Raw genomic sequence first — 17,636 nt, 5'->3', positions numbered from 1 at the left:
ACCGTGAAAATTCTGCCATTCCCAGTGGCTGAGTGAATCAGAATTCCCTTCAAATGATGTGAGATCAGCTGGGCTCTGAGTGTTTTCAGTCAAACTAAGGTCATATATACAGTGTAATACACACTGTTAGACACAACTCTGGCCTCCAAGAAATCTCCATGCTGTACCATGCACTATTTTTGCTCACATAATGTGCGTGTCAGTGTTGCTGACAATGAAATATTGCTGTCGAATGATATATGGAGATTATATATCGGTACAATGGTTTCTTCAAGAACATACTTTCTGACAAAGTGAGCCTGCCGGAAACTTGCGATCATCGGCAGCTTGCGGGCAGACCTTTCCGGTCGTGAGCGGGAAGGTCTGCCCGTACGAGCTTGACTTCAACGTAAAGCGACGGCGTTGATGGGAGGCTCCAGGGTATGTCAGATATCATGGCATGTGATAATGTCACACCTACACCATTGTAAAGCTACTTTGAAACTTGTACGATTTTCCTTCCCGCAATGGCGCGCACTTCAGCGTGCCATGTCGTAGAGAAAATGTTGAAATATTAAAAAATTCAGCATACATCAATGTTTGTTCCATGTGCGTGCCACTTGCATGAACCATGTGTGAACACTGAGTGAACTCAGCGTGAACATTGCCGACGGAGGGTGTCCTGCAGATCCACTACACGCGCATACGTCATGCCATAAATATATATAATGGACCAAACACCCAAAAATTGGGTGTAGGGAGAAAAAAAATCTGAGGGAACTTCCATCAGTTTATTTTTGATTTCTTATTCCCTCCCCTTCCCCCAAACACCAATTTTTGCGGTGTTCTTTTCGTCATTTATTTCATTTCTTTTTTTTTGGGGGGGGGGTATTTCTTTTGGTTATTATTTTTTTTATTTTTCATTTTTTTCTTTTTTTGGAATGGGGGTGGTGTCTTTTTTTATCATTTTCTTTTACTACCTTTACTGAAAGCGTCCTTTCATTCCCATGTTCCTTCTGCCTTTTCTCTAGCTCATCAAGAAGTAATAGCCCTGCAGCTGCCAGATACATACACCTCTGTTTGGAATAACAATGTCTCTGGCATTCAGCATGTTGTATGGCCCACATCGAGTCGAGGAATGGAGCTAGGTGTGAAACATACAATATATATATATATATATATATATATATATATAGCGTGCCGCTTGCACGATTTCACACATGCACAATGCGTGGGGATGCAGGAAGACAGCGGGAACTCTGCATGTCGTGCGTGACACCGCTGGACAGAGCGGTATGGTAGATATGAACAATGCGTGAATACTTAACCTATGCGTATACAAGTAGTGCTATTGCGCATCAATGCATTTTTGGCCATGCATTGCATAGACAGTGCGTAACTTATGCCTGTACAATGTGCGAACACATCTTCATGCTCCACCACGTAACACCGAAATGGCACGCCTTGCCTCTACGCATTGCGCAGCATCACGGGGACAAAAATCGTGCAAGTGTCAAGGTGGCTTTAGTTTTTATGTCAAACAGACAACATAGCATATGATGACTGACACCTACTTCATGGTATGTGATAGTGTCCTACCTACGCTATAACGTGACAATGTCATACGTACACTCTAGCATGTGATGTCACACATACACTGTAGCATGTGATAATGTCACACATACACTGTAGCATGTGATAATGTCACACATACACTGTAGCATGTGATCATGCCAGGCACCATGATATCATGTGATAATGTCTCTTCTACACCATACATGTGCTTTGGTCACAGATACCATACGTGTGTTTAGGCCACACGGACACTGTAGCATATGATATAACAACATTTTTTTCAAATGGACAAGAAAGAGGCTTTATTGACCACTGTACATGTTGTCAACAATGTATTACAAAATGTCAAGGTTTATAGGGTGGATAATAATACAATGTCTGACGAATCCTTGAGAACCTCCAATAATACCAGCCCAGTACATCATTCAATTCAATCACCCTGCACGTAGAGTACACTACATGGAGTACCCTATACTTGACTTTTTGTTTCTGACAGAGTGCATACAGATTGTTACCTGTGATATCAAATGTTCTCACCCAATATCTGGAACAATTATTTTCATTTCTTTGATCACTAAAATGACTATGTCAAGCAAAAAATACTTTCAATATTGAAAAATTTCTGAAATGTCTGCTATTTTATAAAAGGAGTATTCAGACAGAATACAGAGAGAAAAAAAAAACTTCTGTGAAATTTATTTTACCTGTTGTATTACATCTGCATGCCCGCTGTGCAGCGAAAGTCTGTGGATTAACACAAACCCACGAGACCTTGGGAAAAAATTAAAATGAAAGACCCCACTAGCCCAAATTTACATGCAAATGACCAAATGCATTGATAAAATACATGTATCCCACACAATGTTTAAAAAGCATTCATTTTTATTTTTGTGATGTTGCATAACCAAGATAATGCAGTTCAAATTTAGCCAAAATGCAAACACTAACAAAATAAAAAGTGCTATCAAGTTATCAACTTCAATTAATGGAGTGCTAGTAATTTTTATCTCAAGAAAGCACCTGTATCCACTGAGGTCTTGCAAACACTGTTTCCCCTTTTAGCCATGAGCTTGGGGTATGGATAACGGGACTTTGTGTTTACAGTTGCTCTAACATACCCTAATATATCTAACGTATCCAATGGTATCATAAAAATTCCAGGTTGAAAGTTGATTCATAAAATTACAGTACCAAGTAATTCACAACAAAATGGGGGCGGTAGTTTAGGTCTGTTTCCATCCCTCTTCTGAAATACCTGAAGTTTTATTACCTGTTGTCTTTTCTTTTAATTTTTTATCTGTCACAATCAGTTTAAAGCAACTCAATGGAAAGTCTAATCCAACATATCCTGTATCAAATTATCATCATCAGGATGTAATAATAGATGTTTCTAGTTAATATTGAGTACATGTGTATATGCGTAGTAAATATACAGAAGTGAAAATGAGCATAGTTAATTGATTGAGGGGTCTTCTACCTAATTTTAGTATGTCTTGGATCCAGGGAAATATGGAGCAGTTCAAATGAGATACACAACCTCATTCAACCACTGTTCATTACAGAGTAATATCTGATGTTTTTTCAAGGTGTCTCAGAATTATTCTTCTCGATCAAGCCTGCGTGCTCATATAATCATGAACACTATCGACCATATACATGTGATGTTCCTTGGAAACTTGAACAAGGAACAAATCTTTTTGGTAAATGAACATACAATATAATGAGAGAATAATATAGAAATACAACTTTCACACATTTACATGAAATATGAACTTGTGCTTTCTCGGAGTAAAAGACTTGTCTCAACCTCGTCAAGAACTAAACTGAATTAGTGCACATTTTTTCACAAAAAAAAAAAAGTTAACATTTTGCTGAAAGAAAGGAAAATCACGGGTTTACAAACATTTGACAAGTTAGAAATTAACTTGCCTGAGAAAATCATTGGAAGGGATGAATTTCAACACAACACCTGCATTTCTTCTTTGAAGGGAATATTTTAAGAACATAACTGTTTTGTATCATACATAACTTCACTTTAATCAGGACAATGAATCTGGAATTCTGATATTATAGCACTTAATCAGCATAGAGCTGATACCACGAGAGCGCGAGTGCATACATGTAATAAGTAATGCTGAGCATGATGAGTACTGTTGCACTTCACACACAAGAATGTCGTACATAAGATATGATTTGTATTGGCGTTAGTCATGAGCACAATACATGTACGAGGCGGCAGTTTCATTCACTCGAAGTACACAATATGGACCAGCTTCCATACCAGGTATGGCTAATCATGGACTGTTCATGATCTCATTGCATGCCACATGGCGTCACAGAACATCACCTCCCAGGAAAATCTGTAACGCTGTTGATGTAGAAATGAAGTCACTGAATTCGCCATTTAACACAACACTGTTGAAGTATTTCTCCCTTACAGCCATAACATGAACTGAACAATTTTCACTTCATCTATGGTCGAATATTTACAGCTTCGTTCGAGGCATTATGTATGATACAAATCACCAGCGCCTTGTATAAGCAAGTATGATGAAGAGAAGTTAACGCCTTGTCAAGGCCCACTATTCTCCCAATGAAAGGGCAGGCAATCGGTCGACTGTCTCCATACAACACCTCCACTTAAACAAACCTCCACTCTTCCCTTGTGAACGAGATCGACAGTCAACAAGCAAGCTTGATGAGGCCATTGTCAACTGCTGCCAGCATCAATCATCCAGCATGATGTTATCCGGATTGATCTGTGGCTGTCCTGTCTTCTGTTCATCAGACATTCTCACAATAGTATATCCTGAAGTTCCTCTTTCTATAGTGTCCAATGTTCACCAACGTTTTTCACGAGAGTTGCTCACTGTTAATAGTCCTGGAGGAAGTTTATATTCACATTCTAGCCTGACAAGTCATTAGCTTCATATAAATCGGGGTCGTATTTTTCTGCTCTAACTATTCTTCCACCAAAGAACCTACCATTTAAATGTTTGATGGCCAGTTCCACTTCTGTCAAAAAAAAAAAAAAAATTAAAATCATTAGTTTTTATTAAATGAATATTGACAGAAGTCAATATTACACCCCTCTGCCTTGGCAAATACTATCGTCCTGCTGAAGCTGCCTTCTTGACATAGCAATACTCCTGGGACAATACTTGCCACAGGGAGAAGTTCAATGGGTTACAAACTGATCATAAAAGTAACAATTTCAATGAACATACCTCTTATGTCTGTATATTTCTTTACTCACCTTTTTGTGATGTAAATTCTACAAATATTTTAACAATGACTTCTGCGTCTTCTTCTTCACTCTGTTTTTCCTGATATATAATGACTTTGTTAACGCTGCCATATTTTCCACACTCGTCTGTCACTTCTGACTCTAAATCATCATCTAGATCTTCAGGGCCAACCATATTTCTCAACACCAGCACTCGATTCTGAAATCCCAAACATCAACACTTTAATTCATTTGGATTTACGGATGCGGAATCCTTATTGCCTTACACAATTCGAATCAGTTGTTGCAATTGCTTCCCATTTCCCTAACAATTAGTACTTTTGATCTCTCCATTTATTTCACTGGGATATAAACACCACATTTAAGAATATGTATCATCCACAAAGCCACAGTCAGGTTCAAGTTGAGTGGGGCAAACCAGATAGAGCACTTACAAAGACATTTGACAATCCTGCCTGCATGTAGACAAAGCCACACCTAGAAAAGAACAAACTAGTGCTCTTTGGCTGCAGTAAAACCATATCATAACGAGTCGGCTACCTGAACATTTATTTGTTTGAATGCTGTCTAACGCCATTCTCAAGAGATTTTCACTTGTATGGTGGCAGGAAGTATTATGAACAGAGAAACCCGAAGACTGCAGGGAAAACCAAGGACCTCTGACAAGTTACTGATGAACTTTCTGTATCGTTCCAAGTTTTCAATGGTATGTCTGGTAAACTTCAGCTTCTAGAGTCAATATAATGGAGTGCCAATGCTGTAACCATGAGGGAACAAAATGTCTTACATCTGACTTCCTCATAAGCTTCTGCATGACCATATGCCTGGCATTTGTCCCGCTGATCTTCATGTTCTCCTGCTGGTCTAAGCTCTGGGCAGGGTCTTCATCCACTAGCTTCTGCTGAGCCTCTGTTAGCTGCACATTGTTCGGCTCATGGAGGACAGGCTCAGCCACAGTGGGGGGAGGGATGGGCACAGTCTGCACAGTGTTGTGCAAGGAAGCCGCTGTAAGGTACAGACAAACCTGACTATCAGTGCCCACACACACCACATGGTTTGTATACAGAGGATCAACAGTAATGTTTGCTTCACTTCAATCACAAAGAGTGACAAGCAGGAATAATTAAGAGAAAATAACCACTTCTAAAATTAATTAGTAAGCACATATTCTACATTATAATTAAATGCAGACTAAATGAACTGATTTTAATGATGTAGTCACATCAGCTTGTAAGTGAGGGGAGAGAAAATACTTTTTCACAAACCAATTTCGAGGACTGATTTCTAGACAACTTTTTTTTCTTCCATCAACTGCGTTAATAATAAATATGCTTTAATCCTCGGAACAAGAAAGAACTGATGGTTGTTTTCGTACAGTTTAGATCATAGTTCTTATGACTAGGGCCACAAACCTGTGACTTGTGCTGACAATATGGCTGCTGAGGCTTGTGCTGCCTGGAGTGCTGGATTGCCCACACCAAACGGGGCAGCGATGGCTGCTGCTATCCCCATGGACTGGGGCGTGGCCAATGGAGGCACCGGCTGGACCCTTGCAACTGGTGTCAGGTCTCTGCTCTCAGGGGTGGCTGGGGTAGACCCTAACTTTGTGGGGATAGCCAGCCCTGGGGGAGCCTGAAACAAATGCAGACATTGGGTACCGGCTAGAGAACAACAGAAAGGAAGGTTAGAATATCAAGTCAAGAATATCTCCAGGTTTGTCATGAACATGTACATCAATCTCAAGTGCAGTGAAGAAGAGTCTAACACACTGAACAAACCAATTGTCTCAAGTGTGATTCTGAGTATAGGATTCCCCTTACCACAGTTGTAGCCTGCTGAGCATCCATAGCCGTTATCTTGGCCGTCACAGTTGCAGCTGCTACTGCAGCGGCTGTGGGCATACTGCTGGGGCCGGCAGGAGGCTGGAGAGCATTGGGTGGAGTGATACACTACAAGAACAACATCACGCAATTATAAGGAGTGTTCACAATACTTAATGTAAAAGTGTCACGCTTCAAACTTTTCATTACATATTACCTTTACATTTTCAAAGGAACACAAGAGGCAAAATAACATAAAATGCTTCATGTAAATATAGAATGAGCACATAATTGTGTGTAGAATTCTGCATTCAAGTAAACACACGTACGAGAATGTGTACATGTAACTATGTTACTTGTGTATTTACCAGAAATGTAATATTTATTTATTTACCTGATTGTTGCTTAATGTTATTCTCAAGACATTTATTGGAGGACCATCAGTTTTATGTGGGGAGGGAATAAATGTAATATAAAGATTAGATAAATAATTCATATGTTACAATCTTGTAGCAGCTGGTCTTAGCCTTAATATTTTACCGCACCCAATTACAACAAAGGAAAAGACTGAAAGTACGCTGTAAGCCAGTGGTGGGTTACCTTGCCCACTCTGAGGTACTGGCCCCCGAGGTCAAACAAGTTCATAGAAGAGACAGCATCCTGTGCGGCTTGAGGCGTTTCATACTCAATAAATCCATACCCTCTGAAATGCAATAGATTCTTATTTACAACAAGAAATAACTGTCCTTATAAGCTGCAAGTAACATCAAAATCACAAGTTTAAAAAATGATATTTTATCTCATAAAGGCGAACACACATGTAATTAATCAATCTCTGAGTGCTGTACATTATTCATATTGTGGTAAATGTCAGAGCATTTACTGAACTAAATAAAATGGAAAACTTTTTCTTGAATGTGACAACTATCAAATTCAACAGCTTGTTGTTTCCTGAAAAAATGATGCTGTCTGTGACGCCCTAGACAGACAAACCCAAAAGTAAAATGATGCTGTTGGTGATGCCCTAAACAGACAAACCCAAAAGTAGCTTGGTTTCCAAGATGAAATTATTGAAGTACACAAAGGCAATCAAATGTGCCTATGTGAGGAAAACATACTGGGCAATTAGGACATCCCTTACTACACCAAGTTAATACCCAATTACAAAGAATTTCTCTTCAAATCAAAGTGAAACCAACCAGAGCCATTAAGTATTTATCAACACAACACACATTTAATGATGGCGGACATATCTGAGAAACAACACCTGTTCACACAAGAAAGTACACGTACAATAGAAAGACAGCAATTGAGCACTCACTTGTGTTTACCGGGTTTTGTTGAATCTGGCGCCAGCCGACAGGTCTTAATAGTTCCAAATGCTTCAAATACACTGCAATATCAGACCCAAAAGTATTCTAAATTGTCACCACGCTATTAAATTTCAAAAAAATAAGTGATAACTGGAATATTAATAAAACATTTAACTGCAAACCTACAATAGACAAATTTACTCTGAGATCAAACAACAAACTACAGCTATTCATTCACAACTGCATTTCTTAACTACATATATGACATTACCACAAATCTTATTAGACTGTACACTTTATCTTCCTAAACCTGCTATGTCTGAGGCCATAATACCGTGAATCTCCCAATGATGCTGGTTTTACGAAGATCCTCATTATCAAATCTATCAATACTTAACATCAGTTTCTGTCGGAGGAAGCATATGCATAAGTGTGTATCAAAATTTGCTGAAGGTTGTTTCAATAAGCTCAGTTAAATTGGACACCAGTTCTCGGGATGTTTTGTGATACAATATCCTACCTTTTCATGTCGTTTTCTGTCAAATCACTGTGTATGGACGCTACATAACACCGGTTGTAATGAGTGGCCTCTTCCGCTAACTGTTCTATGATGGGTTGAGCTTGGGGCATGTTACTTGGCCGGCCCACCTACAATCAGGAAAAATCCATGCATTCCATTCCCAGTGACATCCCATCCTTTGGATGGAAATGTTTGATGTAGTCCCCACAGAAAAATAATCTTCTGACTTTGGAAATGTTTTCTAGGTCAAATCAGTATTGCCCTTTATACCAAGAATATGAACCAAACCAAAATCCCATCCCACCATAGTTTGATAGAACTCCTTGAGGAGATGTACACTGTACATGTTATTTTGTCAGCCTACTTTCATCTCCCAACTGGACTTTGGTTTAATCATTAGTGCAGATAAAAAGGGTTGCACTTTCAGAGCCAACTCACAAAAGCCAAAACGCTGGTAAGTTTGTACGTTGCGGATATGAGTTTGAAAATGTGATCTTGGATAAATTGTACAACAGGACACCGCAACAAGAACAGACGTGACTGCCCTTGGAAATTCCAACTCTTATCGAACAGTCTAGCAATTACTGGGTTCTTGTTACTGTTACAGATCACTAAAATGTGAATGCAGCACTAGTTATTTAACTAAACAGTCCAGTTTTTCTCTTTCTAAATCCGCACTGATCAAAAGCGAGCGTTGCCACTTTTCTCTCCATCGTCCATCATCCCAAGTTGAGAGAATGGTGTCCCATGTCTCGTTTACTGCGACCTGGCAGCTTTACCTTCAACACACATTTGGCCAGAATCATTACATGTGGTGCGATACTGACAGATCAGGGGTTAACAACAGTACAAGATTGGAAACATTCAGATCTTAATAGCAACAATAACTGATCATTGTCAAAGAATGACTTAAATCAATTATTGTTTCATAACCTGTTGATACACCTTAAGGCAATTTTCCAGACACACGCAGTGGTGATGAAAATCAACACCTAGATTCAGTTAACAAGTCCATTCCTACATGAGATCGTTCTTCTTCATGCCCTACGCAGATATGAATATTAAATAAGGGTACTGGCGACACATAAGCTGTCATCAAGAGACAGACACTTCTGGACTGACTGCTGGGACAAGTTATTAGTTAGCCAAAGGTTTTTATGTGTTCAATCATGACGTCAAAGTGACCAATGCTTTGACCAGTATCTGGGTAATCACCAGAAGGGACATCAAACAGGCTGATAGTGGTAAGAGAGGGTAAAAAACAGATTTTATCTGTATCAACATACTACCTTTATGTTGCGGCCTCCAATCATCACCCCATTCATTTGTTCTAAGGCTAGCTGAGCTGCCTCGGGCACCTCATATTCGATAAAAGCAAAACCTTTGTGTTTATTTGTGACTGGGTCCCAGGACAGATTTACGCTCTTGATTGGGCCGAACGGAAGGAACGCTTGTTTGATCGTGTCCTCCTTGATTTCAAAGTTGATGCTTCCAACATAGATCCTATGAATAAAACATAACTCCCATCAATTCCTTAAAACATAACTAGTCCACTTTTCACATTATGTGAATATTTGTCTTATCCAATGCCTTGCACTTATGTGTACACTATGGCAGCAAGGACGAAGGCATGGATTTCTAGGGAGTTTGTCAGGTGAGACTTTTACAACAAATACTGTAAAATCAGTTGTCAGGTATAATAGAATTATCTTGTAACCTAACAGCATTAAATTGTGTATTGCACTTTCAATATCACGAAAGAATTTACTGCTTTATTGAGTTTATGTAGGATATAGACTATCAACTGTGACAACAAGGATTAACAAATTGTTTAAATTGCCTTTTGCATACCTGCACATCAATGCCAGTGCTTGTTGTCGCTGCACTGTGTTCTGGAAGTTTTGCATTTGCTGAAAATGATCAACGAGAACCTTGTATAACTGAGACTCAATTAGGCCTCTTACAACTACAACAAAGCTAATACAACAGAAAAACCAGTGTTAGGTGGAAATACCTGCATTTTGCTGCTGATATTGTTCACATGTACTTCACTCAGCTGGTTTAGGTAGACATAAACTTCCCCATACCTCTACCTCGACTGACAGAACAGATGTCTTATCCAAGAGCACTAAGTAAACTTCCAACCTGACATATTCCATGCTCTATTTAAGACAGTTTTGTGACCCAGTGGCCAGATTTTACAATAATAGAAGTACAGGTGTGCAATAATACTTTGAAGTACAGGTGTGCAAGCGGTACTAAAGTTAACATCTGATACGACTCGAAACAGGATTAAAAAGGGGGCAGAAGGAAAGGAACATCAGAAGTCATTACTAAGTGGAACGCAAGGTGAGTGCAGCTGTGTCAGGTTCTAACCTGTTGTTGGTGAGCAATGGTCTGCCGAACAAGAACACTCTTAATGCTTTGTTCCAGGGCATACTTCTTGGCCCTCTGAATAGTTTCCTGCTGTGAAGAACTCAGCTTTGGTAAAGAAAATGGCTTTTTCTCCTTCTTGGCACCTGGCCCTTCAATAATTGGCCCATGTTGCTGTGCCTGGGGAGACATGCTTTCCATTGCGTCTGAAACACACACACACACACTCACATTGAAAGAGGATTAAACTTTGAATTCTCCCTCCCAAAGCATAAAGTTCATCTGCACCATTTTGCTAAAAAATCGGCCACAAAAATCTGATTAGGACTATTACCTAATAATATTACGATTATTCTGAACACAAGTACATACATTTACCTGAGAAGAGCATATTTATCTAGCCCTATAAAAGCACACACTTAGATTTGCTAAGAGAAAACGGTGTTTTAACTAAGTCCACACATAATGGACAAAAAAAAACAAAAAAAAAAAAAACCCTTCTCCCTTGAAACTAATCAAGGAAGTACATATATGGTCAACCGACAAATGAAAAAGAAGCAGTGATTTTAACAGTTGTAGGATCTTTACCGCTATAGTCACGACAGGGTTGGGGTGCCGCCCTCGATAGGGCAACAGCTGGCTATCCCCAGCCCTGGGGTACATTTCTCGCTCTACTACCTGACCGCTCTTATGGGGCTGCCATTGCTTAGCACCTCAGATATACGCTTACTTCAAACACAGAGAAGAAACAGAAAGAGAAGTTTTTTTAATAGTCGCTTTAGACAAAGCTTAATTTGCCACAGAAACCACAGCCTTGAGCCTGACATCAGGAGACGAGAGATTGAACACGTAATCATGTACACCGGGGTAAGTCCCTATATACTGTAGCTTATCATCTGAAGAAAGTCATCACACTGTAACACCCTGTCAATTGCCAAAGCCAAAGGCAGCTGTGGACACAGAAAAGGGAATCTTGTCGCAGGAATCTTTGTGGCTCAGAATACTTTCTGATTACGCTGACCAAATGTCAGGAAATTTTACTCGCAAGAAATTCACATTTCATGAAGACTATGTGACGACGTGGAAACCAATCAAAGCACGTACATACTTGGCAATATAGTTAAAGTTGTGCCACATGCAAAGACTCTCTTCCCTTTTCCTTGTCATACAGCTAGTATTTACCTGTAACGGTAACAATGTCATAAGACTGGTGTGCTAAGCACAAGGATATCAACACAGTAGTGCAGATAATAGATCAAAAACCGTGCTCCGTCAGACACGAGCGTGTCATAGACAATGATACTGGCTATGGAGATGTAACACACTTCAACATGAATAAGTGTTGGAGAGACAAAAATCACATCCTTAGCAACCAGCTGAACACCTAAAGCTGCACAAATTAGTCACAAGATATACTGCTTGACAGGTAATTGTACCTGTAGGCATTTTTTTGGAAAGTAAAAAAAAAAAACCTAATCAAATCTTTGGGTGTTCCCATATCTATGTAGAAGACCTTAAAGTGCTACTTCAGTTTCATGAAAAACCAGGTCGAAATATTACAATATGGAGGCAATCCTCTGCAACAGAGCTAACATCACGGTTCAAAAATATTTATGATGAGTTACACTGTTGCATAGAATTTTCCTGATTGTTACGTTATAGTATTCCTTATAATAGTCAGGCAGATATGACGTCGAGCAAGGCCGATATTACATAGTGTAAGGCAGACATGACGTCAAGTAAGGCAGATATGGCGTCAAGTAAGGAAGTTATGCTGGAATGACATCAAGTGCAGTTGAAAGTACAGCCATATTTATGACTATGTGTCAGCAATGAGCAACAGCACGTATCCTTGTACGAGGTCATGGCAGGCGAAGGAAACTCTGACTCCACTGTATTTGCGGCAGGTTTATACTTTCTTGATTCTCATCATTTAACATTGTTATTAAGACAGAGGTTTTGACACTGAAGTAGCTCTTTAATCCTACATATTTCAAAACGCAGCTGACAGCAACGCACTGAAGACAGGAAGAATTGTTCTCAACCACTAATTATCAAAAAATCTTGAAATGTAGAGAAAGTGGCGCAAAAATATTTCTGCTATGCCCCCTATTAATAATGCCCCTAATTTATTCATGATACAGTAGACATGAAAGAAAACTAAACTTATAAGAGCCAAACACACATCAGCTGCTTGAAAAAGACGAAGATGGAAAGTATTTATATTTAAAGATCATTACAACTTGGAAAAATGAAGTCTATCAAAAATGCAATGACCCTCCAAACCCCCTCCCCCCAACCTCTGCCCCAAAATGCCAAGCATTGCCTACAGTTATAGTCCATTCTGGTACCTAAATTATATAATATCCTGTTCTTTTCCCACTACAAATTATCTCCGCAGTCATCTACTGGGATCTGATACCTTCAAGCTGTAAACCACATCCACAAAATGGAGTTGGACAAGAATAACTACAGCGAACCATGTGTCATGTGACGTAGATCCTTGCTATGACTGCATAAAGCTTGCACTAAAGCCCACACTCTAGTGAGAGCATGAGTGATAGTGGAGACAGAAGTCATATACGGTCAGGCACAACACTCATGGTGAAATGCTTCATGGAACAGTTCTCTGGTTAACAGAGCAGTTTAGTCCAGAAATCGAAGTACACTTTTATTAGCAAGTGGTATTGTGCAAGTCTGATTCACTATTTACACAATAACATGCATTACTAGCTGTTCAAAGTTTGAAGCAAAGTATTTGATTTGGGTGTCTGAATTCAGGCCATTTCATAGTTTATCATCAACAATATCTGGAAGCACAAAAAAGATAACAAAGCAGAATATTAACCGATATACATGTATAGCTGCAGTTACATGTTAAGAAATGCACTTTAGCTTAACTTCATACTTAGCGTAAAACATGTGTTAACAGATTAAACATATTAATAGATTGTGTCAGTCTAGTATTTGGCTAACACAATTAGTCTCTCTTGTAACACAGCAGAAAGTTGTGACATATCGCCAAATGTTGAAATGTGTCCCAGTAAACTAGCGGATATCAATTGGCCAGACTGAATCCCAGAGTACACAAAATGACAGACTGAAGCAGCCATCTGCTCGTGACCAGTGATCAACCTGCAACTGGGCTAAGCTAACCCCCAAGTTGCTATTCAAATTGAGATGGAAATCTCTCATGATGGTCGACTGAGCACCCCACACATTCTGAAAAATAGGAGAAGAGAAGAAAAAAGAAATGCATGAATGGGGCCATGCCAGTTTAAATGAAAGTGTGACAAAATAATTTCTGCAAAACAAGTAAGCACAGCGCTGTCTTCTTAAAAATTTCTTTTAGTGTGTTTTTACACAAAAATCCCAAACAGAAAACAAAACATGATTTTGAATCACTTTTAAGTTTTTCCCCAGGAATTTATGAAATTGCAAAATGATAACTACCATCAGAGAACACTTGTACTGAGTGACCATGAGCGAAATCTTGTCACAAGCATAACACTCTGGCCAACAGGACAGGGCAGAGGCCACAATTTGCTCAAGACATTTCACATTCAATTCTTGTTACTCACTTTTTTTTTTGAAATGGTAATAAAGACGTTAAAGTTTTTTTTCAATTTTTAAAACTGTGTATTGTTATGTAAATGAAATGCAGGATCCACGGAAATACTGTGAAGCTGTGCAATGGACTTCTGCTGCCTAGTCTTGATTCAGCTCGAGTCAGTCAAGGGTGGGTAACTCTGACCTAAACACCACACAAAGAGTAGAGAGAAAAAGACAAAAACACATCATGAAGTGAATGTCTTATCTCACATCCTGTTCAAAATGTTGAGTATGTGCTTCCAAACCCAGGAACAAAAGTTTTGCTACATACACATAAGTTTTGGTACAAGACCTCAAATAAAACATGAACAGCACGAAATTATATACACACAAAAGTACCTACTTTAAACTACCTCTTTTTTTTTTTAAAATAAGCGTAGTTACTTCACCCTCCCTTAGAATTTAATAGCCGATTAGTACCATGACATTTAACAGATTCCACAGCACAAGCCTTACTACATGGAATTTATTATCACCTAACATATCTTTTAGGAGTGAAAAACACAGCCATCAAACCTCTCTAAATTTTTCAAAAATCGTTAAATCTGCACACTTATGTTTATATGTTGTAACATCCATTACAACACATCACACAGATCTATACCAATGCAATTTTTTTTTTTTGGTGACATTACTTCTTTACCCTAATATTTCCTAACCATCTTTGTCTCTCTAGGCTATGCCTTGTTAAAGTATACAAGATCATGAAAAATGCGTAATAGTAAGGATTGTGTACCCTTGACTGAGGTCTGGAAGGTCTGGGTCAAGATGCAGGGAAATGACCATGTTGGCTTTAGTTTCGAACCTGCAAAATAAATCTGGAAAGACCTTCATGCACCCTTACTGACATCAGGTGGCATAAAGTCTGCATGATGAAGCACAACGATATATATAAAAAAATAAACAAAAAAGGATAAGACACAAAACTGTTCAACATTCATTTGGTTTCGATTAGGGGTGGCTCAACTCAGCGAAGATATACACTCTGTGATTACATGGTACTATTCATGGCCTAACAGGAAAGTCATGCTGTTTATTTTTTCACATATCTGGTTCTCTGCCTCGAGTTTCGCCGAAGGGTCACCTGCAGGAAGAGCTAAAATGGAGAGATCCATCATCCTTTCTCTGCACCTGAACTGAAAGAAGAAAACGAGAGACAACAAAACATGTGACAATTGGTCATAAATGACTTGTCAAAGATCTGAGCTTAGCCAGTTGTGAAAACAGCCACTGCATTAGTTGCTGATACAATCTTACCACCAGAACCAGCTTCTGTCCTCATCATCTTTGCCACAGGGACCCCAGTCTACAAAACAAAAGAAGAAGGAAACCTAAAAGTTTAATCTTCTTCTTTTTGAGACAGGCTATATTTAAATGGATCTTATTTGAGAACAACACTGTTGCCGATTTGCAACTGTGTGCCTCTTGTGGCTATATCAAAATGTTTGCCATCTTAATTTTAGTAGTACATGATACCAATTATTCTCTACACATTAACAAGACACTGATTTGTTATAATTCACATTATATCTTTAATAAACTATTCTCCGTTATCAGTTTTTATCACTAATGGTACCGTGGTTCTGCAGGATTGTTCTAACAAATTGTCAAGATGCATGCAAAATGCCAGCAAAAACACAGCTTTCTCCTGAAATAATGCTCAGCTCATACATCCTCCATAACTAAACTTTTATTAGATATCACTTAAGAGTAAAAAAAAAAACATAACAAAAAGGTTTGTAATATGCGTCCTAAAACCATCCTTTAAATCAGAATTACCCTCTGTAACACCTAAAATTTATACGTCTGCATTCCACGTATAATCGTAATGCAGCTTTTATTAGAATATGATGTTCCTCAATAAAGCAAACCTTTGAAACACCATCTAATCTAGGTATCCTGTAAACTCAACTTTTAAAACAATCTTCCTCCGTCAAAACTAAAATTTATATAAATTTCAGTTACGCCTATCACTATCAGTATCATGCGTCGTCTGGGTCTTTTTTGAGGAAATCGTTGTTACGGAGAAAGGAGAAACGAGTGAATTAAGATATAGTATACATATAAGGGTTTGGCACTTTAAAAAATCCACTTTCCACAAGTGTAAATTATTTCCTCAAAGCCATCTTAACGTCAGTCATTTTCTATCCGGGGATGCAACATGCGCGTGTTCAATGCAACAACAACATCCATAACCCGCGCCAAACAAATACAAGATAGTTTGATGAAACAAGTGGTAACTTCCAGAATTAATGTCCGCAATATTGTTAAACACAATGTGTTTGTATTTAATACAATGATATTTTACACATATATGTCAATTTTACCTCAGAATCTTTAGAAAAATGACCGTTCGTCATGTCATTCTTTGAGCTTCCCAATGACGCCATTTTCCTGAAGTGACCTTGCGGGTTCATTAAAAACCTACGCTGTGAAATACGAAAACGGACTTGCTGTAAACTACAAATCCACAATGGTCCAGTGGCATGTACGGCACTTACTGTGACATTTAGAAAGCAAAACAGTCTGCAGCTTGCTGCTAATAGGGCGTAATGTATATAACTGTCGCTTGAAACCACAATCTTCTCATCAAAGAATGTCAGGCTCGCAGGCTGCGTGTTCGAATCTGAGGTTGGCAGCCGTACCCTAATTCAAGACTACATGTTTTCAGTGATTGTTTGCATTCAGATTGGGTGACAGTTGAAGTTGGGGAAATAAGGTGAAATCTTCACGCGTGATGTACTTTGATTTCATACCGGTACGTTACCAAATGCATGAAACAGCTCACGATTTTCACGTCTGCCTAGCTGCTGGTTGTTGACGAGAACATAGATGAATGCCGATGCCTTGTAGGTTCTATAGAGCAGTCAGCGTGTGTTTGTGTTTGTGTGGCACATTTGGATGTGAATGGGAAATTACGGATCTTCATATGCAGCTCTGCCCCGGTTTTAGGCCTAGACCACTTAGCATTGCCTGTGTTAAAGGACAAGACCACCTGACTAAAACATAATTCAATCGACAGCAGAATACTCTTTCTAAAAAGTATCATATTGTATTATTTTCCTGAGAGTTCACGGAACAACATGTTGACCAAAATGAAAATACTGCACAAATGACTGATAAGACGCGAGGCAACCATCTTGAGAATTTTATCAGATCAAATACGTTTCTATCAGATCGCTTGGTATAACCTGTGA

The 17,636-nt window shown here is 38.9% G+C and overlaps 1 protein-coding gene across 4 annotated transcripts; it reads right to left on the bottom strand.

Annotated features, from left to right (window-relative positions):
• Positions 1 to 1,828: 1,828 nt before the first annotated feature.
• On the bottom strand, positions 1,829 to 16,827 carry LOC135468771 (poly(U)-binding-splicing factor PUF60-like). Of its 4 annotated transcripts, none has more exons than XM_064747190.1 (13): positions 16,767 to 16,827; positions 11,416 to 15,745; positions 10,831 to 11,033; positions 10,306 to 10,364; positions 9,741 to 9,957; positions 8,455 to 8,582; positions 7,943 to 8,014; positions 7,222 to 7,324; positions 6,622 to 6,750; positions 6,214 to 6,433; positions 5,589 to 5,806; positions 4,811 to 5,000; positions 1,829 to 4,569 (listed from the first exon to the last, which is right to left on the bottom strand). In XM_064747190.1, the coding sequence occupies exons 3-13, from the start codon at positions 11,026 to 11,028 to the stop codon at positions 4,460 to 4,462; spliced, it is 1,644 nt and encodes a 547-aa protein (XP_064603260.1). In that variant the 5' UTR covers positions 11,029 to 11,033; positions 11,416 to 15,745; positions 16,767 to 16,827; the 3' UTR covers positions 1,829 to 4,459. The 4 variants fall into 4 exon arrangements, with proteins under 4 accessions (XP_064603260.1, XP_064603259.1, XP_064603257.1 ...); XM_064747189.1 differs by having other exon boundaries at positions 10,831 to 14,581; positions 15,176 to 15,745; XM_064747187.1 differs by having other exon boundaries at positions 15,697 to 15,745; positions 16,767 to 16,822.
• Positions 16,828 to 17,636: the final 809 nt, after the last annotated feature.

This window comes from Liolophura sinensis, chromosome 6, assembly GCF_032854445.1.
Source record: "Liolophura sinensis isolate JHLJ2023 chromosome 6, CUHK_Ljap_v2, whole genome shotgun sequence".
NCBI lineage: Eukaryota > Metazoa > Mollusca > Polyplacophora > Chitonida > Chitonidae > Liolophura > Liolophura sinensis.
The sequence above is the reverse complement of the archived record's forward strand: the minus strand, read 5'-3'. Positions and strand labels throughout refer to the sequence as shown.

What these genes read in the sequence shown, in the direction of transcription:
- LOC135468771 (XM_064747187.1), bottom strand. Translation starts at nt 16,799, where the DNA reads ATGACGAACGGTCATTTTTCTAAAGATTCTGAG. An exon ending in ATTTTTCTAAAGATTCTGAG is followed by an intron (nt 15,746 to 16,766) that starts GTAAAATTGACA and finishes TTTGTTTTGTAG; the next exon opens with ACTGGGGTCCCTGTGGCAAA. An exon ending in ACAAAACCCGGTAAACACAA is followed by an intron (nt 7,325 to 7,942) that starts GTGAGTGCTCAA and finishes ATTGCATTTCAG; the next exon opens with AGGGTATGGATTTATTGAGT.